Source organism: Diaporthe amygdali (genome assembly GCF_026229845.1).
Source record: "Diaporthe amygdali strain CAA958 chromosome Unknown NODE_16_length_960263_cov_65_539585, whole genome shotgun sequence".
Classification (NCBI taxonomy): Eukaryota; Fungi; Ascomycota; class Sordariomycetes; order Diaporthales; family Diaporthaceae; genus Diaporthe; species Diaporthe amygdali.
In genome coordinates this window covers 776,727-797,071 of record NW_026517036.1, presented here as the reverse complement: position 1 = coordinate 797,071, position 20,345 = coordinate 776,727, and the positions used below count along the sequence as shown (strand labels likewise).

Below are 20,345 nucleotides of genomic sequence, written 5' to 3'. Positions count from 1 at the left end.
AGTATTCTGTTCCTCCTTGAAACACTGCCATCGCAGCTGGGAGATCGGCCTGCACTTCAAGGCCAAAGGAACTCCAAGCCCGACAACTGCGCGAGGCTTGGGGCTCCTTGTCTATCTCACTGTCCGCCCTGGATGTAAAGAGTGGGCCCCTCGTCATCTCCTCCCACCCGCGTCTTATTGTCCATCTTGGTCTCCTTCTCCCTGACTCCTTGACCTTCCCCTCGCACCCGATCCTGTTGCATCGGCATACTCAAGAAGCTTCCGTCCCAACTCTAATCCCGCGAACCAACCCATCACACAACCATCTGACCGCAGGCCATGCTTACCCATCCGACTCTGTGATGCAGGGAGTGCGACACTCGGCAACACACAAGGCCTAACACCGACATTACCTGACAGATACAGTAGCCTCTGTGCTCCACGGCCCAAGATGGATAACGATCACGACGACGACAGGCCGCATCTGGCCGTTCCCCACTCGCCCATCAGTCATCGAAGGCGTTCGCGACCTGCGTCGCGCATGCACAGCCGGCGAGGGTCAATGTCCGACGAGCCTACTGAGCGGACCTCACTGCTCGGACGCTCCAGATCTCATGTCAAGATCTCCGATGCACCCGATTCACCACGCACGCCACGCACACCGCGCAATGTGCAGCTGCCGATGGGCAATAGCTTTCTAGGTTCGCTCTAATGCGCTGCTACTTCTCTGGACGACACCAAAGCTGACATAGAGGCGTGCGCCTTCACAGCTGCTACCCCTTCCACAAAACACCATAGCCGAGCGGGATCATGGGGCACGCGCTTGATCCATGCCATCTCCCACCAGCAAGACCCCATGGCCGAGTCCAAAACCTCCTTCTCCCAAGATGACCGCGTCTGGTACGACCAATTTACCTCTACCGACTGGGTACATGACAGCATCACTGATGCCTACCGAGCGAAGGCTCTGCGGAGCCGGACCGACTTCTGGGGCCGCTTTTATCTCCTCTTCGATGGTGCACAGGGTTGGATCCTGTCAGCGGTGGTCGGCTTTGTTGTTGCAGTTATAGCGTACGCCATCAACGTGTCCGAACAAGTGCTCTTCGATTGGAAAGATGGTTACTGCCAGACAAGCTGGTATTTGAGCGAGAAGCGATGCTGTCCTCTGGGGGACTGCACTGACTGGATCTCCTGGTCTGAAGTCATCGATGACTTGCCGATTGCTGCCAAGTGGAGAGAATGGGTCGTCTACGTTGTCTGGGTCAACCTGTTCGCACTGACTGCGTGCCTGCTCACGCTCACGACAAAGACCGTTGTGCCCTCGGCTTACAGGCTCTCCACGCTGGACGAGAATCTGGCCGCCGAGGCTGCTCCATTATTAGACAACGAACCCGAGAACGAGAATGGCGACGTCAGCCCTCCACAACACCGCGAAGAAACCTCCCCCTCCCCTACGGCACCGCCCATGATCTACTACTCGGCTGCTGGCAGCGGAGTCGCCGAGGTGCGCGTGATCCTCAGCGGGTTCGTGCTGCACGGCTTCTTGGGCCTCAAAACCCTCATCATCAAATCGGTCGGCCTGGTCCTCAGTGTAGCATCGGGCTTGAGTTTGGGCAAGGAGGGCCCTTACGTCCACATTGCGACTTGTGTTGGCAACATCGCCTGTCGTCTCTTCGAAAAGTACGACAGAAACGATGGAAAGCGACGAGAAGTGCTTTCAGCGGCCGCAGCAGCAGGTGTCGCTGTTGCTTTCGGAGCGCCTCTCGGTGGCGTGCTCTTCGGCTTGGAGGAGGTGGCTTATTTCTTCCCCGCCAAAACCCTCTTCAGGACCTTTTTCTGCTGCATCATTGCAGCCCTGACCTTGAAATTCCTCAACCCATATGGAACCCACAAAATTGTCATGTTCCAAGTTCACTATGCTGTTGATTGGGAATACTTCGAGCTTGTGAGCTTTGTCATTGTTGGAGTGCTTGGTGGGGTGCTCGGTGCCTTGTTCATCAAAGCGTCCAGGTACTGGGCCAGGACTTTCCGCAAGATCTCCGTCATCAAGCGCGTGCCTGTTTTGGAGGTTGTTCTGGTGGCCCTAATCACAGGTTTGTTGGGTTACTGGAATGGGCTAACGAAGCTGCCGGTTGCGAAGCTGCTATATAATCTCGCGGCCCCTTGCGACCCGGACGACGATAGTCTGGACAATCTTGGCTTGTGTCCAGATGCAAGGGCGGACATTCCTGCTGTTCTGCGGAGTTTGTTGTTGGCATTCCTTATCAAGGGATTCCTCACTGTCATCACCTTTGGCATTGTAAGTTTCTTGAGTCTTTCATTCTACCTTTCCCTGAGCTCTGGCGCGAAAAAGTCTGACGAGACTAATGTGTTTTTAACGCGTAGAAAGTCCCTGCTGGTATATACGTGCCATCCATGGTGGTCGGTGGCCTAATGGGCCGACTGATCGGGCATGTTGTCCAATGGCTAGTCATGACGTACAACCACTGGCCCGTCTGGGATCGATGCTCACGCATCGGAGATGCCACTTGTATCCAACCTGGCGTATATGCCCTCATTGCCGCTGGCTCCACCATGTGTGGCGTGACTCGACTCTCTGTGACCCTCGCGGTCATCCTCTTCGAATTGACCGGAAGCCTCGATTATGTGCTGCCCTTCTCCTTGGCCATCCTCGTTGCGAAGTGGACATCAGATTTCATTGAACCACTGAGCATTTATGTGAGTTCAACCAACCAGACCAGTCGAATAATGCATGCTAATCATGACCAGGACCTGTTGACGGAGCTAAACTCATATCCCTTCCTCAACAACAAGCATAAGCCTATCTTCACCACTGATCTCGCGGATCTGGTACCCAAGGTCCGCCGCGTAAGGGTGATTGATATAACAACCTCACCTCTCGTTTCAGCCACAAGCCTGAGAGGGAAGCTGGAGCGTCTTCATGCTGCTGGCGAGATCGATGGCGGCCTGCCGATTCTCAGAGACGGCGTGCTGGTTGGATTAATCCCTGCACCTGACCTGGAGTTTGCCCTGGATCAGCTCTCTGATGAGAGTTCGGACTTATGCCTTATGGCTCAGGTGCCTTCCATTGATGACTCGGATGACGGCAACCCCGATCCCACCGACTTCACGAGATATATTGACCCGGTACGTTCACAAGCCCATTCTTTAGAACATCGCAATCTAACAGGTCTGATAGGCACCCGTGGCTTTGGACATACATTCCTCCATGGACCTCGTATATGAGTGCTTCGTGAAACTTGGTTTGAGATATATCTGCGTCCTTCGTGACGGAAAATACGCGGGCATGGTTAGTCTATTCGTCTTCTATTGGAAGATGCAACCGGTGGCACAAAGCTAACAATGTAAAAATAGACGCACAAGAAAACTTTCGTCAAGTATATGAGAGAGCTGGAGAGGCAAGGTCACCACATGTAACTCACGCATTGTGGCAGGGAACTTGGAAAGACACAAGAACACAACACGCCGCAGAGGCAACCTGCATCTGCCGGAAAGAGAGCCCGGCAGCTCCTTATAAGCATTCAGCGTTGATACACAGCATTGGCGTCATGACTTGTTAACAAAAATACAATGTTATTTACAATTGCCTAAACATAACAGTTATATGCACCAGGCCAGAGTTTCACGCTCTTATAGACGACTTTAAGACATAGAATCTGATCCCAATTGCCATACAATGAATTTAAATTTTCATCCCCTACTATCTGCATTCCCTGATGTGAGGTAGGCTCAGATAAAGGCTGATGAATAACAAAAGAAAAAAAGAAGAAAAGTTTATAAAACAAGTGAGAAGAAAACGTAATTGAAATATTAATTAGAGCAAGTCCTCGTTCTACGTCTTCTGCTTCTTGACATGTCTGTCCATGGGCCCTGATTTGGCACGTTTGCCATTGGCCTTTTGGCTGCTCTTCTTGCCAGCATCAGCATCATCTGCGTCCTTACCATCGTCGCTCTGGTCGGTCGAGCCCATCATTTCCTCATTGTCGCCGCCACCCTCGAACAACTCCCTCCAGCTCCCGTCCAGCACCTTTTTGTCATTTCCGTGCAGACCAACACTGTAGGCCTTCTTCAGACTCGCAATGCAAATGGTCCTCCTCTCAGCAAAGTCAAACATTGGCTTCGGATACGTCCCCTTCTCCATCTCCTCACCGACGCCGGGAAACTCAACCAGCTTGACCCCAGCCTTCTTCAAGTCGGCAATCGGGGCCTTCCACGGCTCGTATATGTACTTGGAGGCCAGCCCCTCGAGCTCAGGCACCCATCGCTTCACAAAGGCCCCTTCCTTGTCCCACTTCTGCGGGAAGCTGATGGGCGAGTAGCAGCGGTAGTACTGGGCGAAGAAGGCGGTGCAGCTGAGCCACTGCCAGTTGCCGGAGTTGCACGCGGGCTCGTGGTCCAACAGCAGCTCCTGGAAGACCTCGGCGCCGCGCTCCCAGTGCACGTAGCACCCGCCGCGCGTCAGGAAGCACGCCACCGAGTGCCGGCCCAGGTGGTGGATCCAGCCGTCGTACCGGAGCTGCCGCATCAGCGCGTCGATCCACGGGAACCCCGTCGTCCCGGTCTTCCACCGCTGGAACCACTCCTCCGCCTGCGCGCTGTCCACCTTGTACTGCCCCGGCACCGTTACCTCCTTTGTAGTCTTGTCCGTCGCGCTGCTGCTGGCTTCAAGCACTGAGGGGAGGTGCCACGGTACGAACCTCACCACGGAGTTGTAGGCTGTCTGGACCATTGAGTGGCCTAGAGCAGCTTGTGCTGCGAAGTACACTAAAATTCCGTCAGAATATGGCTTCAATTTCTGTGAACCAAAATGTATAGGTAATGCAGAGCATTTCAGCATCTAAAGTTTCTTGTATGATGAGAAAGCCACTTACTGTCCCGGAAAAGCAACTGCCCCGTCAGGCTCTCGGGAGGTGATGACGACGCCCCCTTGAATTTATTGACAGCCTCCTGTGCACGGTGGTAGAATAGCCGGCAGCTCAGCGCACCAAAATGCAGGAAAGGGCTCATTAAGGTGGTCGACTGCGGCTCGAAGGCTGCGGGGCTGGTTTGCGGTTTGCGAAACGTGGCCGCATACTCGACGCCGGCCATGACCTCATCCAGCTTCTTCAGCGCGAGCGTCTCGCCGCCACGGTGAGGAGTCGTCGCCTCGGAAAAGCCCAGCTCGGCCATGGTCTCGATCGCGAAGTCGCCCTTCGGGCCCGCGAGCTTGGTGTAGCCGCTGTCCTTGAGCGTGCGCCACGCCGCGTTGAAGTCCGGGTTCGCGGGCGGCTCCTCGTGCTCGTTGGCCAGGTCCTCGACCGGCATGTCGCCTGGGTCTGGGAGGGACTTTGGCGCCGGGATGGGCTGCGCTATCTTGCCACACTTGCCGCCTGCAGTCTGCAACTGCGATATAGACATGGTAGGCTTCCCGCCATTGGCCTTGACAACCTCGTCGCTGTCCCACAGCGTCCGGCCCGACTTGGTGATGACCTCGACGCCTGCCTCTTTGGCCGCCTTCGTGACTGCGTCGTCACGGTCGCGGGCGTAGGCGTCGGTGTCTTTCTCGAAGACGAGGTGTGTCACGTTCCATGCCTTGAAGAGCTTGGGGAGCAGCGTCTGGGGCCCTTCACGCAGGACGAAGAGCTTCGACTTCTTGTTCAGCTTGGTGATGGATGCGGAGAGGTCATTCTGGCAGTCCAGGAGGAACTGCCACCTGTTGGTTCCGCCTTTCGCGCGGTAGACATAGTGAGGGTCCCACGTGAATATTGGCCAGAGGCACTCTGGGTTGAGGTCCAGGGCAGCTTTGAGAGCTGGGGAGTCATGAAGACGGAGGTCCGTTCTGAACCCTACGGTTTTGTTAAATACATCGAATAATATGGGATTCAAGAGGCCTGTAAACTTACAATAGATGACTCTCGCCGATTTTCCCATGATTGATGATGCTGTTGTTGGTAGTAGTATTACAGCCGTCCTCTCCTAATTTGGAGAAGACATGAAATCTGTTGAAGCACACAAATACACCATGAACTCACTCGAGCGCATTTCAGAGAACGAAAAGCGAAGCTAGAGGCTTCGGCAATGATGTCAAAGACTTGGAGCAGCAAAGACACCCCTGCACAGACTTGGCGAACGCATCTGTAGATCGATCTGCGACTAATGCAGGGACCTGACACCGGCCCCCTGGTCCCATCCACATGGGTCGATCTAGATCTGTCGTCGATTTATGTCCGACCTGCCATTTGCTCAAGAGGATGCCTTGTTCTCTGCCCCCAAAATTCGCGATTTTCGAGATGAGGATAGTCTGGTTCCCACTTGTATTTGGGGTCCATTCGTCTTTGGTATCTTGTCGCAGCCCCACTGCGGCCCGTTCCGACACCACACAGATCTGAGATGGGAGGTGATGTGTAAGTGAGATCTAACACTACTGATCCACTCTGGGATGGGTCCACTGGTCCAAAGGAGTGTGCGAATGTGGTGTACATGTACATGTATAAGCAAAGTGGATATTCAAGCACTCAGAGGAAGGAGTCAGTCGCAGGCTGGGTGTAAGCATACCAGGGTTACCAACCCTGGTTAGTGTTGGACCCTCCCCCCTACCGCGAACAAAACAACCGTATAGGGAGGGCATCGAAGCAGAAGGGCATAGCCCTCAACATCAGCTTTGTTTTCGCCAGAAAATTGTGGAAAAGCCATAATAAGCTAATTAGATGATAGCTTATCACCCATTATTCTGGTGAAGTAAGTCGAAATCGGTTGAAATGAGAAATGGCTGGTCCACCCCATCTCAAGTCATCAGCACATGCGCGGACCGCAACATTGCGCACGCCTTGATGCGCCCACAAGACGAGCACATATAGAGAAAGGATATTGATGGATGAGGCATTTGCAAACTCCAGAACGAAACGAGTCTGTTTGCTCAAGCGTCTTTTACAGGAAGCTCTGCCCGTCTATCCAGCGCCCCTGCAAGCGGGAGAGCGGCCCGGATGCCCGCGCTCCCTTCTGTGTTGAGCCCCTATCACAACTTAAATTGTATAAGCAATCATTTCTGAGAGCCGAAGATATGGAATCATGTTGCTCTCCGGATGCGCAATCCGCGGGGGACTGTTCGTGGTGTATTTGTGTATTCTGCCTGATACCGGACGAATGGCCGGATAGGTGTACGTCCCCCTGCCCCCCAGGCCTTCTTCCATAGTCCCGAGGTTTCTTCTATTCTCGACTGCAGGCCTCTGATGGCTCTGACGAAATCAGAGCAAGCCTTCACTCACTCCTTGTGCTGACCGTGCTTCGCCCACTCCCGCAGGTCGTTCTTCTTGATCTTCCCGGTCGACGTCTTGGGCAGCTCTGACACGATCTCCACCTCCCTGGGGACCATGAACTTCGAGATCTGGCTCTGGTGCTTCGCCCAGTCGACAATGTCCTTGCCTTCTACGTTCTTCCCTTGCTTCACCGTCACATAAGCCTTGGGCCGCTCACCCCAGTGCGAGTCCGGGACGGCCACCACACCGCACTCGAGGACATCTGGATGTTTGACCAACATGCCCTCGAGCGCTACAGAGGAGATGTTCTCTCCCCCTGAGATGATGATGTCTTTCGCCCGGTCCAAGATCTGGATCGCTCCGTCGGGGTGATGAACAGCCAAGTCGCCTGAATGCAGGCCACCGCCAGCGAACAGCGTCTTTGTCGCCTCGGGGTCCTTGAAGTAGCCCTTGGAGCAGATGTTACCAAAGAAGATAACCTCTCCAATCTCCTTGCCATCCCTAGCAACATCGACAAGCACACCCTCCGGCTGATCCGTCTTGATCACCCTGATAGGCAAGCTCGCGACGAAACCATGGCCCTGCCGCGCCATGAGCTGATACTTCTCTTTGGGATCCAGGGAATCCCACTCAGGCATGATATAGCCCTTGGTGATCGGCCCATAAGTCTCCGTCATCCCGTACACGTGTACTGGATGCAGGTTGAGGTTTGTCATCTGCTCGAAGAGGTGGCCGGAAGGAGGCGATGCGGCCACAGTGACCTGGCAGGGTCGATCAAGAGGAGCGGCGTTGGAGTCGGCGCACAGAAGTGTGTTCACCGTTGGTGCGGCGTTGAAATGCGTTACACTTTCGGATTTCAACAGCCGCCAGATCAGCGGGTAATCGATCTTTCGGAGGCAGATGTTTGTACCGCGCACGGCTGTTATTGACCAAGGGAAGGTCCAGCCTATGGCATGGAATCTGACCAGACTATTCAGTTCCGGGCTGCGTTGGCGAGAGGCGGTAGGTAGGTAGAACTCACAAAGGCAGGGTCCAGAGATATTTACACCGTCCATCCTGTCTGTTCAATCCCGATTCTATCACATTTCCCATCGCTGCAAGGTAAGCACCTTCGCGAAATGATTAGCTTCTGAGTTCCCCTTGTTCGATTGCTGTTACAATCACGTTCGGGGTACTCACCACGATGGGAGTAGACGACCCCCTTTGGTCGCGATGTCGTCCCCGACGTGAATGGAATGGCTAGCATCTCATCCTCGTTCTCGGCTGAGATATACAAGCCTTCCCAGCCCTGACTGCCGTTTTGCCGGTCATACGTCAGACCTTCTGCGACAATTTCATCAAAGGGACCGCAAAGCTCGCCTTCAGTAGCATCGGTGTCCGTATCAACGATGATCTTCACATTCGGCTTAGTTTTTCTGAAAGCCGCTAGGAGCCCTTCAAACTCCCAGTCTGCAATAATGATATCCACTTCGGAAAACTCAAAGATATAGCCTATGTCATCCTCCTTGAGCCGGTAATTGACGGGCACGATAACAGCCCCTCCAGCGACAATCCCGAAAACACATTCCAAGAAGGCAGGCGTGTTCGGCGCCAGAATTCCGACTCGCTTGTAGCCGTGCGTCTTGAGATAATATGCAAGGCCTCTGGCGCGGTCTGCAAACTCCTGGTAGGTCCGGCGGAGGACTGAGCCGTTCGCGGTGATGTGGACTATCGCCTCAGCCTGGGGCTCGATAGCCGCAGCCCGCGGAAGGAAGTATGTTGGTGAGAGGGTGTGCATATGATGACTGTGTTGCCATGTTTCTCCGGTCTTGGAGGATGACGCCGAGGATTGAGACGGGAGTAGGTGCCCGAGGATACTGCGGAGGCGAGACGGAGGTCCGGACATAATGAGGCTTGTCTGAGAAACGAATACAAACAATTTATCTGGCAGTATGAAATTGAGAATTTGGAGGATATAAATACCGTCTATGTCTTGTCCTGACTGCGAGCTGAGATAGATCTGATGGAAGCCTAGGTATGTGACCAGAAGGGCAGGTCACGGCAACCAGATGGCAATAGCTGCTAAGCGACAGTTCAATCAAAGTCTTCAAATCCACAACAAAGACTTCTCCGACGTGAAGACAATTACGGAAACGTGTACGTGTATTGTAAGATACAGTGTACTTGTTGGATGAAGGCGAGATCTCAGGTGAAGGTGGGGGATGTTGGAGGTGGACGACAGTCAGCGCGGCTCTTGTTCCCGTCCATTTCACTACCCCAGGTCAAACGAACCCCAACCACTACCTTTCCCCAATTTACTTCTTTGGTATCGTCGTCACGTTTCAAGCGTGCTGGGCGAGGTTTACTTGTTACTCCACGCTGCCGCCCACATATGGGATCGTCGGTTACTCCACAGGCTTGTCCTCCCCCTCACCAGCCGGGCTAAGGGGCCTCGGTTATAGAATAGCTGTTTCCCGGTCTGGGGAAGCAATGGCCTTTTCCGATCCGGGAGCTTCATTCAGAGGACACATTAAGTTTGTTCCTACGTGACACCAAAGTCATGTTCAGGCAACGCTAGAGACATGTTTGTTTCCCAGCGGATGTTGCCGCCCAACCATCCCCGTCACACAAATCACATGAAATATCACTGGAATAATGCCAAAATAGAAAGCCACATCACCGTTGATTGATCGATGAGCAAATGGGAACAGATGGAGATATGTGGGCGAATGCTAATTTTGTAAGCTTTCCGGAGAGTCCGCTCACCTATAAGGTGGCTGCTCGGGGGCAACACCTGGCGAGAGAATCTATCCGCTGGCGAGAAAATCTATCCGCACAGGTCCTTTGCTGCCAGCCCCGACCGGCGCAATGAAGACTTGGAGGGAGAACACTAGCAGCCCCGTACTGAATTCAACAATGGATGAAGCTGAGAACCTACGTAGGGCCAAGTGCCAGACCGTCGAGCAGAGCCCCCTCAAAGCCAAGCTCCTAACACCCAATCAAGCTTGGGTTGCTTCTTCGTCATCATCGATATTAATACTCCTTTGATGACACGCGAAGTGCCCTCAACTGCTTCAGTGTGAACACAAGAACTCGAGATAAATCGTCTGGAGTGCCGTCTATTCTGGGGGCTCGACCTCACAATACTCAGACCGTTGGACGACGGAGCTACACCAGCAAGCCAAACGAACCACACAATGAACGCCGAACTTCTCACAGACACGCTGGGGAGCATCGCCAGTGCTCCTCACATACTCCCAGCCCTCCGCGCTGTGGTAGCGTTAGTGCTCCTCTTCCTATCAGGTAAGCCTCCACCGGCGCCTCTGCCACTGCCCTTCCCTGAGCGATACTTTATTGACCAAGCTGCAGGCATCTCCTTCAGCCTGAGCTTCTGGTCCATTCCCATGCTCAGGCGCTGCTCGCCATCCCCTACGCAGGTCTCCCAATTTAGTGTGATCATCGAGCAGGGCAACGCGATCATGCTCCCGGCGAGCCAGCTCCTCAGCGTCTCGCTGCTGTCCTTGACGCTCCTGACCGCATCTCATCCTGACCCAGACATCGCCGGGCTGTGGAGGTGGCACGTCGTTTCTGTGTTGGTGCTCGTGTTTATGGGTAGGTGGGAGAAATACGCAATCTTCCCCACGAACGATCGGATCCTAGCTTTTGAGCATGATGTTGGGATCGGTGAGGGGAAGGTGAAGGTGACAGGTACGGGCATTAGGGAATTCACTTTGGAGGAGAAGAAAGAGCTGAAGGGCCTGTTGGATGTCTGGGCTGCTAGACATCCTTGGAGGATTGTTGTGACTATGGTGTGCGGTTTGATTACTTTTGGTGTGACTGTTTCGCAAACCGGTTGATACATCCACATGGCCCAAGCCGGTATTTCGGGGAAGTTCATTCGCGCTGTGGTCTTTGGTGCCTGGATTTTGGACATGCTTCCTCAACTGAAGCAATGAAGTGCAAGGCAGGCTTCTTTGTCATTGATGGCGTTCACTGGCGAGAGCAATCGGCCTGTTGTGAATTAATGCTGTTTACTCTTCCGCTGTTGTGTATCTGACATCCTCTAATAATCAACTCGTAGATTGGTCTCCAACCTCGCCTCCCATCTTGCGGACGTACTGCGCGTGGACACCCTTCCAATTGGCTTCTTGCTGACCTTTGACCGACTCGTACAAAAGCCTTGAGCAAAAGGTGGTCACGTACTCCACAATCCGCAACCCGTCCTTATCCTCCACCACGGCCCAACGCCGTTCCTGACTGACGCCTAGGGCAGCTTGGAGGTACACAAAGATACCATCCTTGGTGTTTGTGATTTGGTAGTGGTTGGTGATCGTGGCAAGGCCAGGCAGCAGCTTTGAGAACAGAGCCACAACGGGGACCTTGTCGAGGACCTCGTAGCACCGGGTGTCACCCTTCTGGATGGCTTGGATAGCCTCAGGAATGGGGTGCAACTTGCCATCCTTGGGCTGCGTGTCTGTCTTGGAAGAGATGATGTTGGGGTCTGTATCCAGGAAGAACTGGTGTTCTTGGAGGGTTGCTATAGCTTGCTCGGCCGTCACATTTCCCTTGACCTCGGTGATGTACTGGAGAGTCAGATCTTTGGCCATTGTATGTAATTGAAATTTATTATAGGAACAGCGAGTGTTCGCGTCTTCTTTCTTCTGTTTATGCGGTACGCGGCAGAACCTGTCTTAGGATTAATCGAGATGCGTCACTGACTCTGAGGCGTGTCTAGATATTTAAGTGAGAGAGATGAGAAGGTTTCTTCAGGCCTTGTGCAATGTCAGAGGCTCCTCAGGTCTGTTCGTGCTGGCGCATGAATCGACATTTGCCGGCTCGTGTCCAAACACTGCTCGTTTCGACTGTTCATTGCCATAGCAGCTACGGCGCATTGGATGTATCCTAGTAGAACTCTAATTGGAAAGCCTGCCACCGGATGAACCCATGATCTATCCGGCGGCCATGGCTGTCTGTGAAACCAAACAACTGCTCCTCCGTTGTCAGGCAGAGGAAGGAAGATCTGGGCCTATAAGTGGCGTCTTCAGGTTAGCCAGCAAGTATCATACACTATTGGAACAACAAGTCATTGTGGAGCCCCCTGTGGCTTACACGTATACATCCGATACAAATGAGATTATTCTCCAGAAGGTTATTTCACAAGAGGTTGTCCATAGGAGGTTAGCCCTCGGGCGGTTATCCCATAGGAAGTTATCCCATAGGAGGTTATTCCATAGGAGGTTATCCCATTGGAGGTTGTCCTGTAATTCCCTGTTTCCTTTGAATTATTGCAGAGATACCGTGGCCGGACACCCGACCTTCAGCTCGTCATTCAGAAATTCAATGCAGTCTCACAATATTTGAGAGTACATAAAGAGGCTTGATAGCCAGTAAGGCAGCATGTGAGAATTGAGGTGTAGATGTGTTTCGGCCAGCGGCGGAGCTCTCGTTTGAGCTAGAAGTTTCGACAAAGGACTTCTATGTACCTAGGCATGCAAAGTAACATCATCACAAGCTCATCAGCTACGGGAAGCTGCTTGTGCCCCACGCAGCTGCAGCCAGGCGGGGTAGGTTGTCCCCCACATCACCAATCACAGAGCCAACCGTGAGCTGGAAGTACCTGTGGGCCCCTGGCCGTGGACCTGCCAGCTCCTCCCAGGCGTACCTAGGTACGCCGTTATAGAGGCGAACCTTCAAGGCCTCGAAATCATCGTCACCACCACCATCATCATCGTCGCTTTCTCAGCGAAACAAGGAGACAAGAACTGGAACCTGCACTTTCTGCACGCTGTCTTTTCATTTAGCCCCATCCACTTGTGAAAACTTAAGTTTCTTCTCGCATTCTAGCCCTCAACACTTCTACAATTGTCACATCTTGCGCCCGACTCAGCAAGTCTTGGCTTTGGTGACGTTAAGCCCCAGCACCAACATGAGCCTTGCACGGTCGCTTCGAGGCTCGTGTGCCTGCAACAGGAACCAGTACCTTATCAGAGCCCCTCAAGATGCTAGGGAGGGGGTACAGGTTCGTTTTGGAACAGACGCGTCTCATCGTAAGCTTAAGCTGCACTGGCACCCACAGCCTCATCATGCAGGCCTTGTAGCTAACACCGTACTTAGGCCTCGCCCAAGCCAGCCTTCTCTCTGCGCACATTCGCATCCCCTTGAACTGGTTCTACTCAGCTACCGTTGCCTATTTCCCCGACGAGACCGCCAGCAGCATCCGTCGTGTGTATGAGAATCCGGCCGAGAACAATGCCCGCCGCCAGTTCTGCGGCTACTGCGGCACTCCTCTAACGTTTTGGACTGAACAGCCACGAGATGAGGCCGAATACATCCATGTCACCCTTGGGAGCCTTTGCCGTGACGATCTGGGGGATCTCGACGAGATGGGCTTGATTCCTGAGTCCCCGACTGAGGGAGAAAGCTCGGGGCTGCCCGTGAGAGGGGCCCTAGAGGCGGTTCAGCAGGCAAGCGAGACAGACCGGGTCTCTGCCACGCTCTCGACTGCCTCGCAGCCAATTGGTCGGGAGTCTCACGGGATTCCATGGATTGAAAGCCTCGTGGAGGGAAGCAGCCTGGGCGGCAGGCTCAAGAGGGCAAGTGTAACGCGCCGGAGTGCCGATGGCTCAACTTGGGCACAGTGGCATATTGTCGAGTACAACGGAGATGACGACGCTGACAGCGAGCCTGACGGACCTTCCGGTAACAACGGAAAGCGCAAAAGGGACACCAGCGATGATACGGAGGGTGTTACCCAGCAGTGATCCGAATGGCGGGCATGCGGTCGATGCTGCGCAGAGCAATATGGCCTGTAAAATACACCACTTCCAACCACCAATCACGGCTGTGTCTTGGATGCCGCATCATGCTGGCATTCTCGCGAGACACTACAAAAGCCGGCAGATATTGGAGCGGCTGGTCTTGATGTCAGGGCCGACGGGACGGCTGTGCCACTGCACTCAGATCGTCATGGCGATAATGTGCTCAGGGGAGTCAATATTTGGGGCAGGAAGGAGTCTTACATTCGAGGTTGATTGTATGGACGTGGTTGGTAGCTGGGCGTTAGTATTCGAAAAGAAAAAAAAAGGAGGGGGGGGGGGTTAAGGTACGAGATAACCGCACACAGAAAGAACAAGCGGATCTAATGGATCGGAACCACGCGACGTGTACAATAGAGCTAGCAAAGGAGCCATAATAGCGGAATTCAGTGAGCAGTTGAAGCGTCAACAAGAAACAGAAACATGAGAAGCTTACTAGGCCTACGTGCATCGTGACCGGGACAAATGCCGTTCTCCGAGTCCAGCTCTGTTTTCTCACCCGAAGTTCAACCGCCGCGGTCTCCTGCCGCCGGTGCGACGCAATAGACGGGCGATTAGGCCGGAGACGGGACGGCGCAGGACAGGTCTAAGCAGCCACACCACCCGCCTGATTCCCGAGGTTTAGGCGCCTGAAGAAGGCAAGCGCCGCAACTGACAAGCTGGCGGCTGGACGGGCCGAGACGCTGAGGCCCACGAAATGGGGGAGAACTGGGGGCTAGATTTCAAGGCCCTCTTCTGATTTTTGCCAAGCCACGAGGCTTGTTCAGGATGATACGGTGTGTTGCTGTTGTGTTGTGCGCCTACTGGACCTGGGCAGAAATAAGGTGGCATTTGCATCTTTTCCTCGACAGGTACCGTAATGACTGCTGTGGAAAGGGGGAAGGGGGGTTGTTTGCGAGACAGACTAGGGCCAGTATCACCGTCAGCCTCCGAAGAGTCAATGTGGGCTCTTCAGGCATGTTACCCCGCGTCTAAGTGGGGTGGTGGAGGAGGAAGAAGGAGACTGAGGACGATTATGACAGGCCATGGATGGAGAACATAACCCCCAACCAAGCGCGTACAACGACAGGGATCCCAAAGACTTGCCAGAAACTCAAGAAATCGCAGGAAGAGGCAGACAAAATCTATCTTGATACAAGAATTATTGTTTGACGAGTCATCTATAAGAGGCTATCAACCAGCCAGAGGAGGTAACCCTCGAGCATGTGTGAGTTGATCAGGTTATATTGGGGTTATTGGGGTGTTGGGGATCCCTGCGAGATGTAGCACGTTTCGTGGGACGATGGAGGAGAGGGCAATTCCGAGGCTATGCCTAGCTTTTCTCGGTCGTGACGGTCCGAGAAACGGCAGAATTGGGGGACGTAGATCCAACTCTCTACAGCCAATCTAAGTCGAACAGGCCAGCTCTTTCTCACTATCTGTTTCGACTCTAGAACAGATCACGTTCATCCTGGGCCCCCAGATGGACGTGAGTGGTTGTTGTGGCCTTCCCAGCGTTTGACGTGCAAATATATATAAAATATATAAAGCAGATAGCCTCCCACAGTTCTGTTCACCAGTGTCCTCTGTCTGCCTCACTGTGGTCACTTCTCTCCTGGGGCCTGACTGATCATTAATTACCCACACATTGGCAACGTCAATAGAATCTCACTCCTCTTGAAGCACACAGATATATACGTATATATCAAGACCTCGCTGTCTCTCAAGCCTTCATCAGCTCGCGCCCAAAACTTCACCCTAACCCTTGACCAGTTATCTTCTGGTCTAAGCAAGAGTCCATAGCCTACAGTTCGTCTCCATCATGTCTTTGCCCAAGGACTTTAAGTGGGGCTTTGCCACGGCATCGTAAGTTCGACGAGCCCACGAAAACCATCTCATTCCAGACTACTATGGTGGGCGAAGGCTAACGTTGTGAACAGCTACCAAGTCGAAGGAGCCACTGAGGAAGATGGCCGTGGCCCATCTATCTGGGACACATTCTGCAAAATCCCAGGCAAGATCGCCGACGGCAGCGATGGCTCCGTGGCCTGTGACTCGTACCACCGGACGGCAGAGGACATCGCCCTGCTGAAGTCTCTCGGCGTCAACTCCTACCGCTTCTCCCTTTCCTGGTCCCGTATCATCCCTATCGGCGGGCGAAACGACCCCGTCAACCAGGCCGGCCTTGACCACTATAGGAAGTTTGTGGACGACCTTCTTGACGCCGGTATCGAGCCCTTCATCACGCTGTACCACTGGGACCTGCCAGATGGCCTCGACAAGCGCTACGGCGGCCTGCTAAACAAGGAGGAGTTCCCTCTCGACTTCGAGCATTACGCCCGCGTGGTCTTCAAGGCCATCCCCAAGTGCAAGTACTGGATCACCTTCAACGAGCCGTGGTGCAGCTCCATCCTAGGCTACAGCACCGGCTACTTCGCCCCGGGCCACTGCTCCGACCGCTCCAAGTCGGCCGTCGGCGACAGCTCGCGCGAGCCGTGGACCGTCGGCCACAACCTGCTGCTGGCCCACGGCCGCGCCGTCAAGGTCTACCGCGAGGAGTTCAAGCCCACCGACAAGGGCGAGATCGGCATCACGCTCAACGGCGACGGCGTGTACCCCTGGGACCCGGAGGACCCGGAGGACGTGGAGGCGGCGGACCGCAAGATCGAGTTCGCCATCAGCTGGTTCGCGGACCCCATCTACTTCGGCAAGTACCCGGACTCGATGCGCAAGCAGCTGGGCGACCGCCTGCCCGAGTGGACGCCCGAGGAGGTCGCCCTGGTCAAGGGCAGCAACGACTTCTACGGCATGAACCACTACACCGCCAACTACATCAAGCACAAGACGGGCACCCCGCCGGCCGACGACTTCCTCGGCAACCTCGAGACGCTCTTCTACTCCAAGAAGGGCGAGTGCATCGGCCCGGAGACGCAGAGCTTCTGGCTGCGCCCGAACCCGCAGGGCTTCCGGGACCTGCTGGGCTGGCTGTCCAGGCGCTACGGCCACCCCAAGATCTACGTCACCGAGAACGGCACCAGCCTCAAGGGCGAGAACGACATGAAGCTGGAGCAGATCGTCGAGGACGACTTCCGCGTCGAGTACTTTGACGGCTACGTCAAGGCCATGGCCCTGGCCTCCAAGGAGGACGGTGTCGACGTCCGCGGCTACCTGGCCTGGTCGCTCATGGACAACTTCGAGTGGGCCGAGGGCTACGAGACGAGATGTGAGTATAATATCGCGCTTCTTCCAATTTTTGTTTTTTCTCTTTCTGGATATGGCTGACGTTTGCACAGTCGGTGTGACATACGTCGACTACGAGCATGACCAGAAGCGACACCCCAAGAAGAGCGCGAAGAGCTTGAAGCCGCTGTTTGACAGCCTCATCAAGAAAGATTAAGTAGCCAGCACAGCATTTAGTCTTCCTTTTCCTCTGACCACCGCAGTCGAGGTTTTCAAAGAAGATAAATTGTCATGACCTAGATGAATGGGGTACATATTCTGGACACACATGAAACACTGTATCGAAAGCATTTCAGGCCATGGAAGAGGACACTGTATGGCCCCCCGAATGAATAATGAATGTAAACGGCTTTGGCATCTTTGTGATAGAACCTCCAAATTCCAACGATGTAACTGGGTTCTGGAGCAACTTGCATCTGAGCATTGCACAGGCCGAGATATCGATTCTCTTTGTTCCCAGCCAAGCAGAGGCAACCATGCTGCCAATGAGTGAGCGTTGTCCAGTTGGTGAGATCAAATAACAGTCTCGAGAGGTTACATCCGATGCGTGAATCACCTTCAATTTGCAATGCCGAGCACATCATGGGAAGGAAGAGAGGCACAGCAATACTTGAAGAAAGGTTGCCCTTGTGTATTCTGTTTAGTTCGGTGTGCCTTCGTATCTGCGATGTAGGTAGGGTATCTAGCAATGAGGAATGGCAGACTGTTTCTCCTCTCTCTCTGACCTCTGCCTGGACATTAGTAAATAGGATAGCCAATAGGTTAGAGATATTCCACCCTGCGCACGTCACCCAGTATATACACAACCACTAGTGTAAGGAGGCCCGTCAATCCAACGAAACATCATCAAATTGCCGCGCCCTCCTCGCGCCGCTATCATCACCCGTAAGTCTCACACCGCGGCCCCTCTCATCCACTCCATCGACATCCTCGAACCCCCGGCCAAGGCGCGCATGCAAGGCCTCCATGTCCATGCTCTCCTTGTGGGCCTCGCCCCTCCGGAGGTACCACCGGAACACGTAGACGAGGATCTGCGCGAGGAAGACCTGCTCCATGGTGTAGAGCAGCACGGGGATGGCGAGCGTGGCCTGCGTCTCGGCCGCCTTCGCGTGCCACATGGCCGCCACGAGCGGGATGCCGACGCTAGTGGTCTTCGCCGCGCCGCAGAAGCACACCGCCACCGCCTGCTCCTTGGACATCTGCTTGGGCGCCACGACCCGCCGCAGCCAGCGCGGTATGTACCGCTGCGCCGCCCGCGTCTCGAACGCGATCACCAGCCGGTGCGGCGGCCGCGCTGCCACGAAGCACACCCCCGTGAAGAGCGCGTACAGCCCTACGTTCATGAAAACGTTGAAAAGGATCGAGGCCGTGGGGAGCCTCTCGATCGCCCCGGTCTTGAAGGCGTTGGAGAATGTGGACCTGGACCCCGGTGCATCAGTATTGGTCTGTTCATAGGACTGCGAACTACCAGTGCTGGAAGGAACTTACCACGCCAGCGTACACAGGAAGAAGGTCGACACCTTGGCCAGGCAGAACTTGTCCAGGACCCAGAGAACCGTCTCCTTAAAAAGCATCCTGAGGGTCTGTCCCAGCACTATCGGGATCAGGACGCTTAGCCCCAGCTGCATGGACACGTGCCGGTACATCTCGGGGATGCCGGAGGCGTCCGAGGGCGTCCAGTCGCGGAACTCGGCCGTGGTCGGGATGAAGATGTAGATAAGGCCCGGGCAGAGGAAGGACCCGAAGACGTTGCCGAGGACGACCTCGATGATGGCGGCCGCGTCGTCGCCGCCCGCGTTACGGGTCATGACGACGTTCGAGGCGATGGTCGTGGGGAGGCAGCTGAGCACGAGCATTCCGACGAGGACGGAGGGCTCGATATGTCTCGTGCCGTTGGCGGCGATGATGATCCACATGATGGCTAGCAGGATGGTCAGCCACAGTATGTGCTAGAGGACTCCGGCCTGTGTCCGTGTCGTGGTGCTGGACATACCTAGCCAAATAAGCGGTATCAATATGAAACTGATGCCCTGCGTGAGGATGTGCAGCCTCCAGTTGGAGAGATTCTTTCGAAGCTTCTCTGGTGACAGCTGCAGTCCACTGATGAGGAAAATAATAGCCACCGAGCCGTAGAGGACAGAGTACTCGGACCTGATTATTCCTCCCTTTGATGCGACATCTGCCCCAGATAGTACGATTAGTCTTCCCATATTCCTCATCCATGCAGGTGGGCTCATGTTTCCTCTTACCAGGCCATAGATATCCAAACAAACAGGCGAGTCCGAACCCAATGATCAGCCATTGCTCGCCAATGAACTTGAGGACCTTCAAAATGAACGCGACGAATCCCTTCCGCTGCGTCTCGGTGGAAGCCTCGTCGCCCTCGCTCGGGGCCCGGGGCCGGGCCCCGGCCTGGGCGCTCCGGCTAGCAGGGTCCGGGAGCCCTTTGGTGACAACCATCAAGGGCGAGGCTCTGGTTGTGGCTGTGGTGTTGAGCCAGCACCACCGGCGACGGGAGGAGATTGGTGTGGGATTGTGTTCATAACAGCAACGATACCCGTAATGTAGAAAGATATCCCCAAAAAATCGGAACAGAAAGGGGAAAGAAAAGAAAGTAAAGGAAAATAAACAGGGTGCTGAAGCGGGCTTTCCTTTGTGCGGGAGTGAGGAGAGGTCTAATCGTCACCGCCGCTCACTGAAGAAGCCGGGGGTTTGGAGATGCGGTCCTGGCCGCTTTATTGCCGGAGCGCGAGGATCGGCCACAAATCGGCGGGTGCGCTAGGATGGGTGCCCGTTGTGGAGTTGATGTATTATCTGGATTTATCAGGAGCTTCCACCTATTATCTGGCCAGCGGAGGAAAATTGTGCTGCTGAGCTCAGTGGTCCTGAAAGGCTCTGTCAGTGACGAAGGTTGGTGCAAGGCTGGCAGAGGAGTAAGCAGGCCACGATCGACACTGTCTTTCGCAGCACTCGGTGGATACCAAAACAATTCTCACTAGATGGGCAGCTTTCAGGGAGGATTTCCGATGGCTCCTGTTGGTCGAACGCCATAATTTACCGAGAAAACGTCATCACCATCTCCTCCAGAAAGAAAGGA

The 20,345-nt window shown here is 54.5% G+C and overlaps 8 protein-coding genes across 8 annotated transcripts; 4 read left to right on the top strand and 4 right to left on the bottom strand.

Moving 5' to 3' along the window:
* Positions 1-430: 430 nt before the first annotated feature.
* J7T55_007501 (uncharacterized protein) lies at positions 431-3,417 on the top strand (the record flags this gene model as incomplete). The annotated part of the gene is made up of 6 exons (XM_053144270.1): positions 431-680; positions 750-2,278; positions 2,365-2,697; positions 2,749-3,126; positions 3,179-3,289; positions 3,355-3,417. The coding sequence occupies 6 exons, from the start codon at positions 431-433 to the stop codon at positions 3,415-3,417; spliced, it is 2,664 nt and encodes an 887-aa protein (XP_052993191.1).
* A 415-nt stretch (positions 3,418-3,832) lies between these two features.
* J7T55_007500 (uncharacterized protein) lies at positions 3,833-5,910 on the bottom strand (the record flags this gene model as incomplete). Its single annotated transcript, XM_053144269.1, has 3 exons — positions 3,833-4,764; positions 4,872-5,825; positions 5,883-5,910. 3 exons carry the CDS (start codon positions 5,908-5,910, stop codon positions 3,833-3,835), a joined length of 1,914 nt encoding a protein of 637 aa, XP_052993190.1.
* A 1,330-nt stretch (positions 5,911-7,240) lies between these two features.
* J7T55_007499 (uncharacterized protein) lies at positions 7,241-9,120 on the bottom strand (the record flags this gene model as incomplete). Its single annotated transcript, XM_053144268.1, has 2 exons — positions 7,241-8,154; positions 8,415-9,120. The coding sequence occupies 2 exons, from the start codon at positions 9,118-9,120 to the stop codon at positions 7,241-7,243; spliced, it is 1,620 nt and encodes a 539-aa protein (XP_052993189.1).
* Positions 9,121-10,411: 1,291 nt separating this feature from the next.
* Positions 10,412-11,071, top strand: J7T55_007498 (uncharacterized protein; the record flags this gene model as incomplete). The annotated part of the gene is made up of 1 exon (XM_053144267.1): positions 10,412-11,071. One exon carries the CDS (start codon positions 10,412-10,414, stop codon positions 11,069-11,071), a length of 660 nt encoding a protein of 219 aa, XP_052993188.1.
* A 213-nt stretch (positions 11,072-11,284) lies between these two features.
* J7T55_007497 (uncharacterized protein) lies at positions 11,285-11,821 on the bottom strand (the record flags this gene model as incomplete). Its single annotated transcript, XM_053144266.1, has 1 exon — positions 11,285-11,821. One exon carries the CDS (start codon positions 11,819-11,821, stop codon positions 11,285-11,287), a length of 537 nt encoding a protein of 178 aa, XP_052993187.1.
* Positions 11,822-13,140: 1,319 nt separating this feature from the next.
* J7T55_007496 (uncharacterized protein) lies at positions 13,141-13,975 on the top strand (the record flags this gene model as incomplete). The annotated part of the gene is made up of 2 exons (XM_053144265.1): positions 13,141-13,261; positions 13,329-13,975. The coding sequence occupies 2 exons, from the start codon at positions 13,141-13,143 to the stop codon at positions 13,973-13,975; spliced, it is 768 nt and encodes a 255-aa protein (XP_052993186.1).
* Positions 13,976-15,830: 1,855 nt separating this feature from the next.
* J7T55_007495 (glycoside hydrolase family 1 protein) lies at positions 15,831-17,405 on the top strand (the record flags this gene model as incomplete). Its single annotated transcript, XM_053144264.1, has 3 exons — positions 15,831-15,874; positions 15,949-17,231; positions 17,302-17,405. 3 exons carry the CDS (start codon positions 15,831-15,833, stop codon positions 17,403-17,405), a joined length of 1,431 nt encoding a protein of 476 aa, XP_052993185.1.
* Positions 17,406-18,075: 670 nt separating this feature from the next.
* J7T55_007494 (sodium bile acid symporter family protein) lies at positions 18,076-19,708 on the bottom strand (the record flags this gene model as incomplete). The annotated part of the gene is made up of 4 exons (XM_053144263.1): positions 18,076-18,667; positions 18,737-19,169; positions 19,242-19,427; positions 19,498-19,708. The coding sequence occupies 4 exons, from the start codon at positions 19,706-19,708 to the stop codon at positions 18,076-18,078; spliced, it is 1,422 nt and encodes a 473-aa protein (XP_052993184.1).
* Positions 19,709-20,345: the final 637 nt, after the last annotated feature.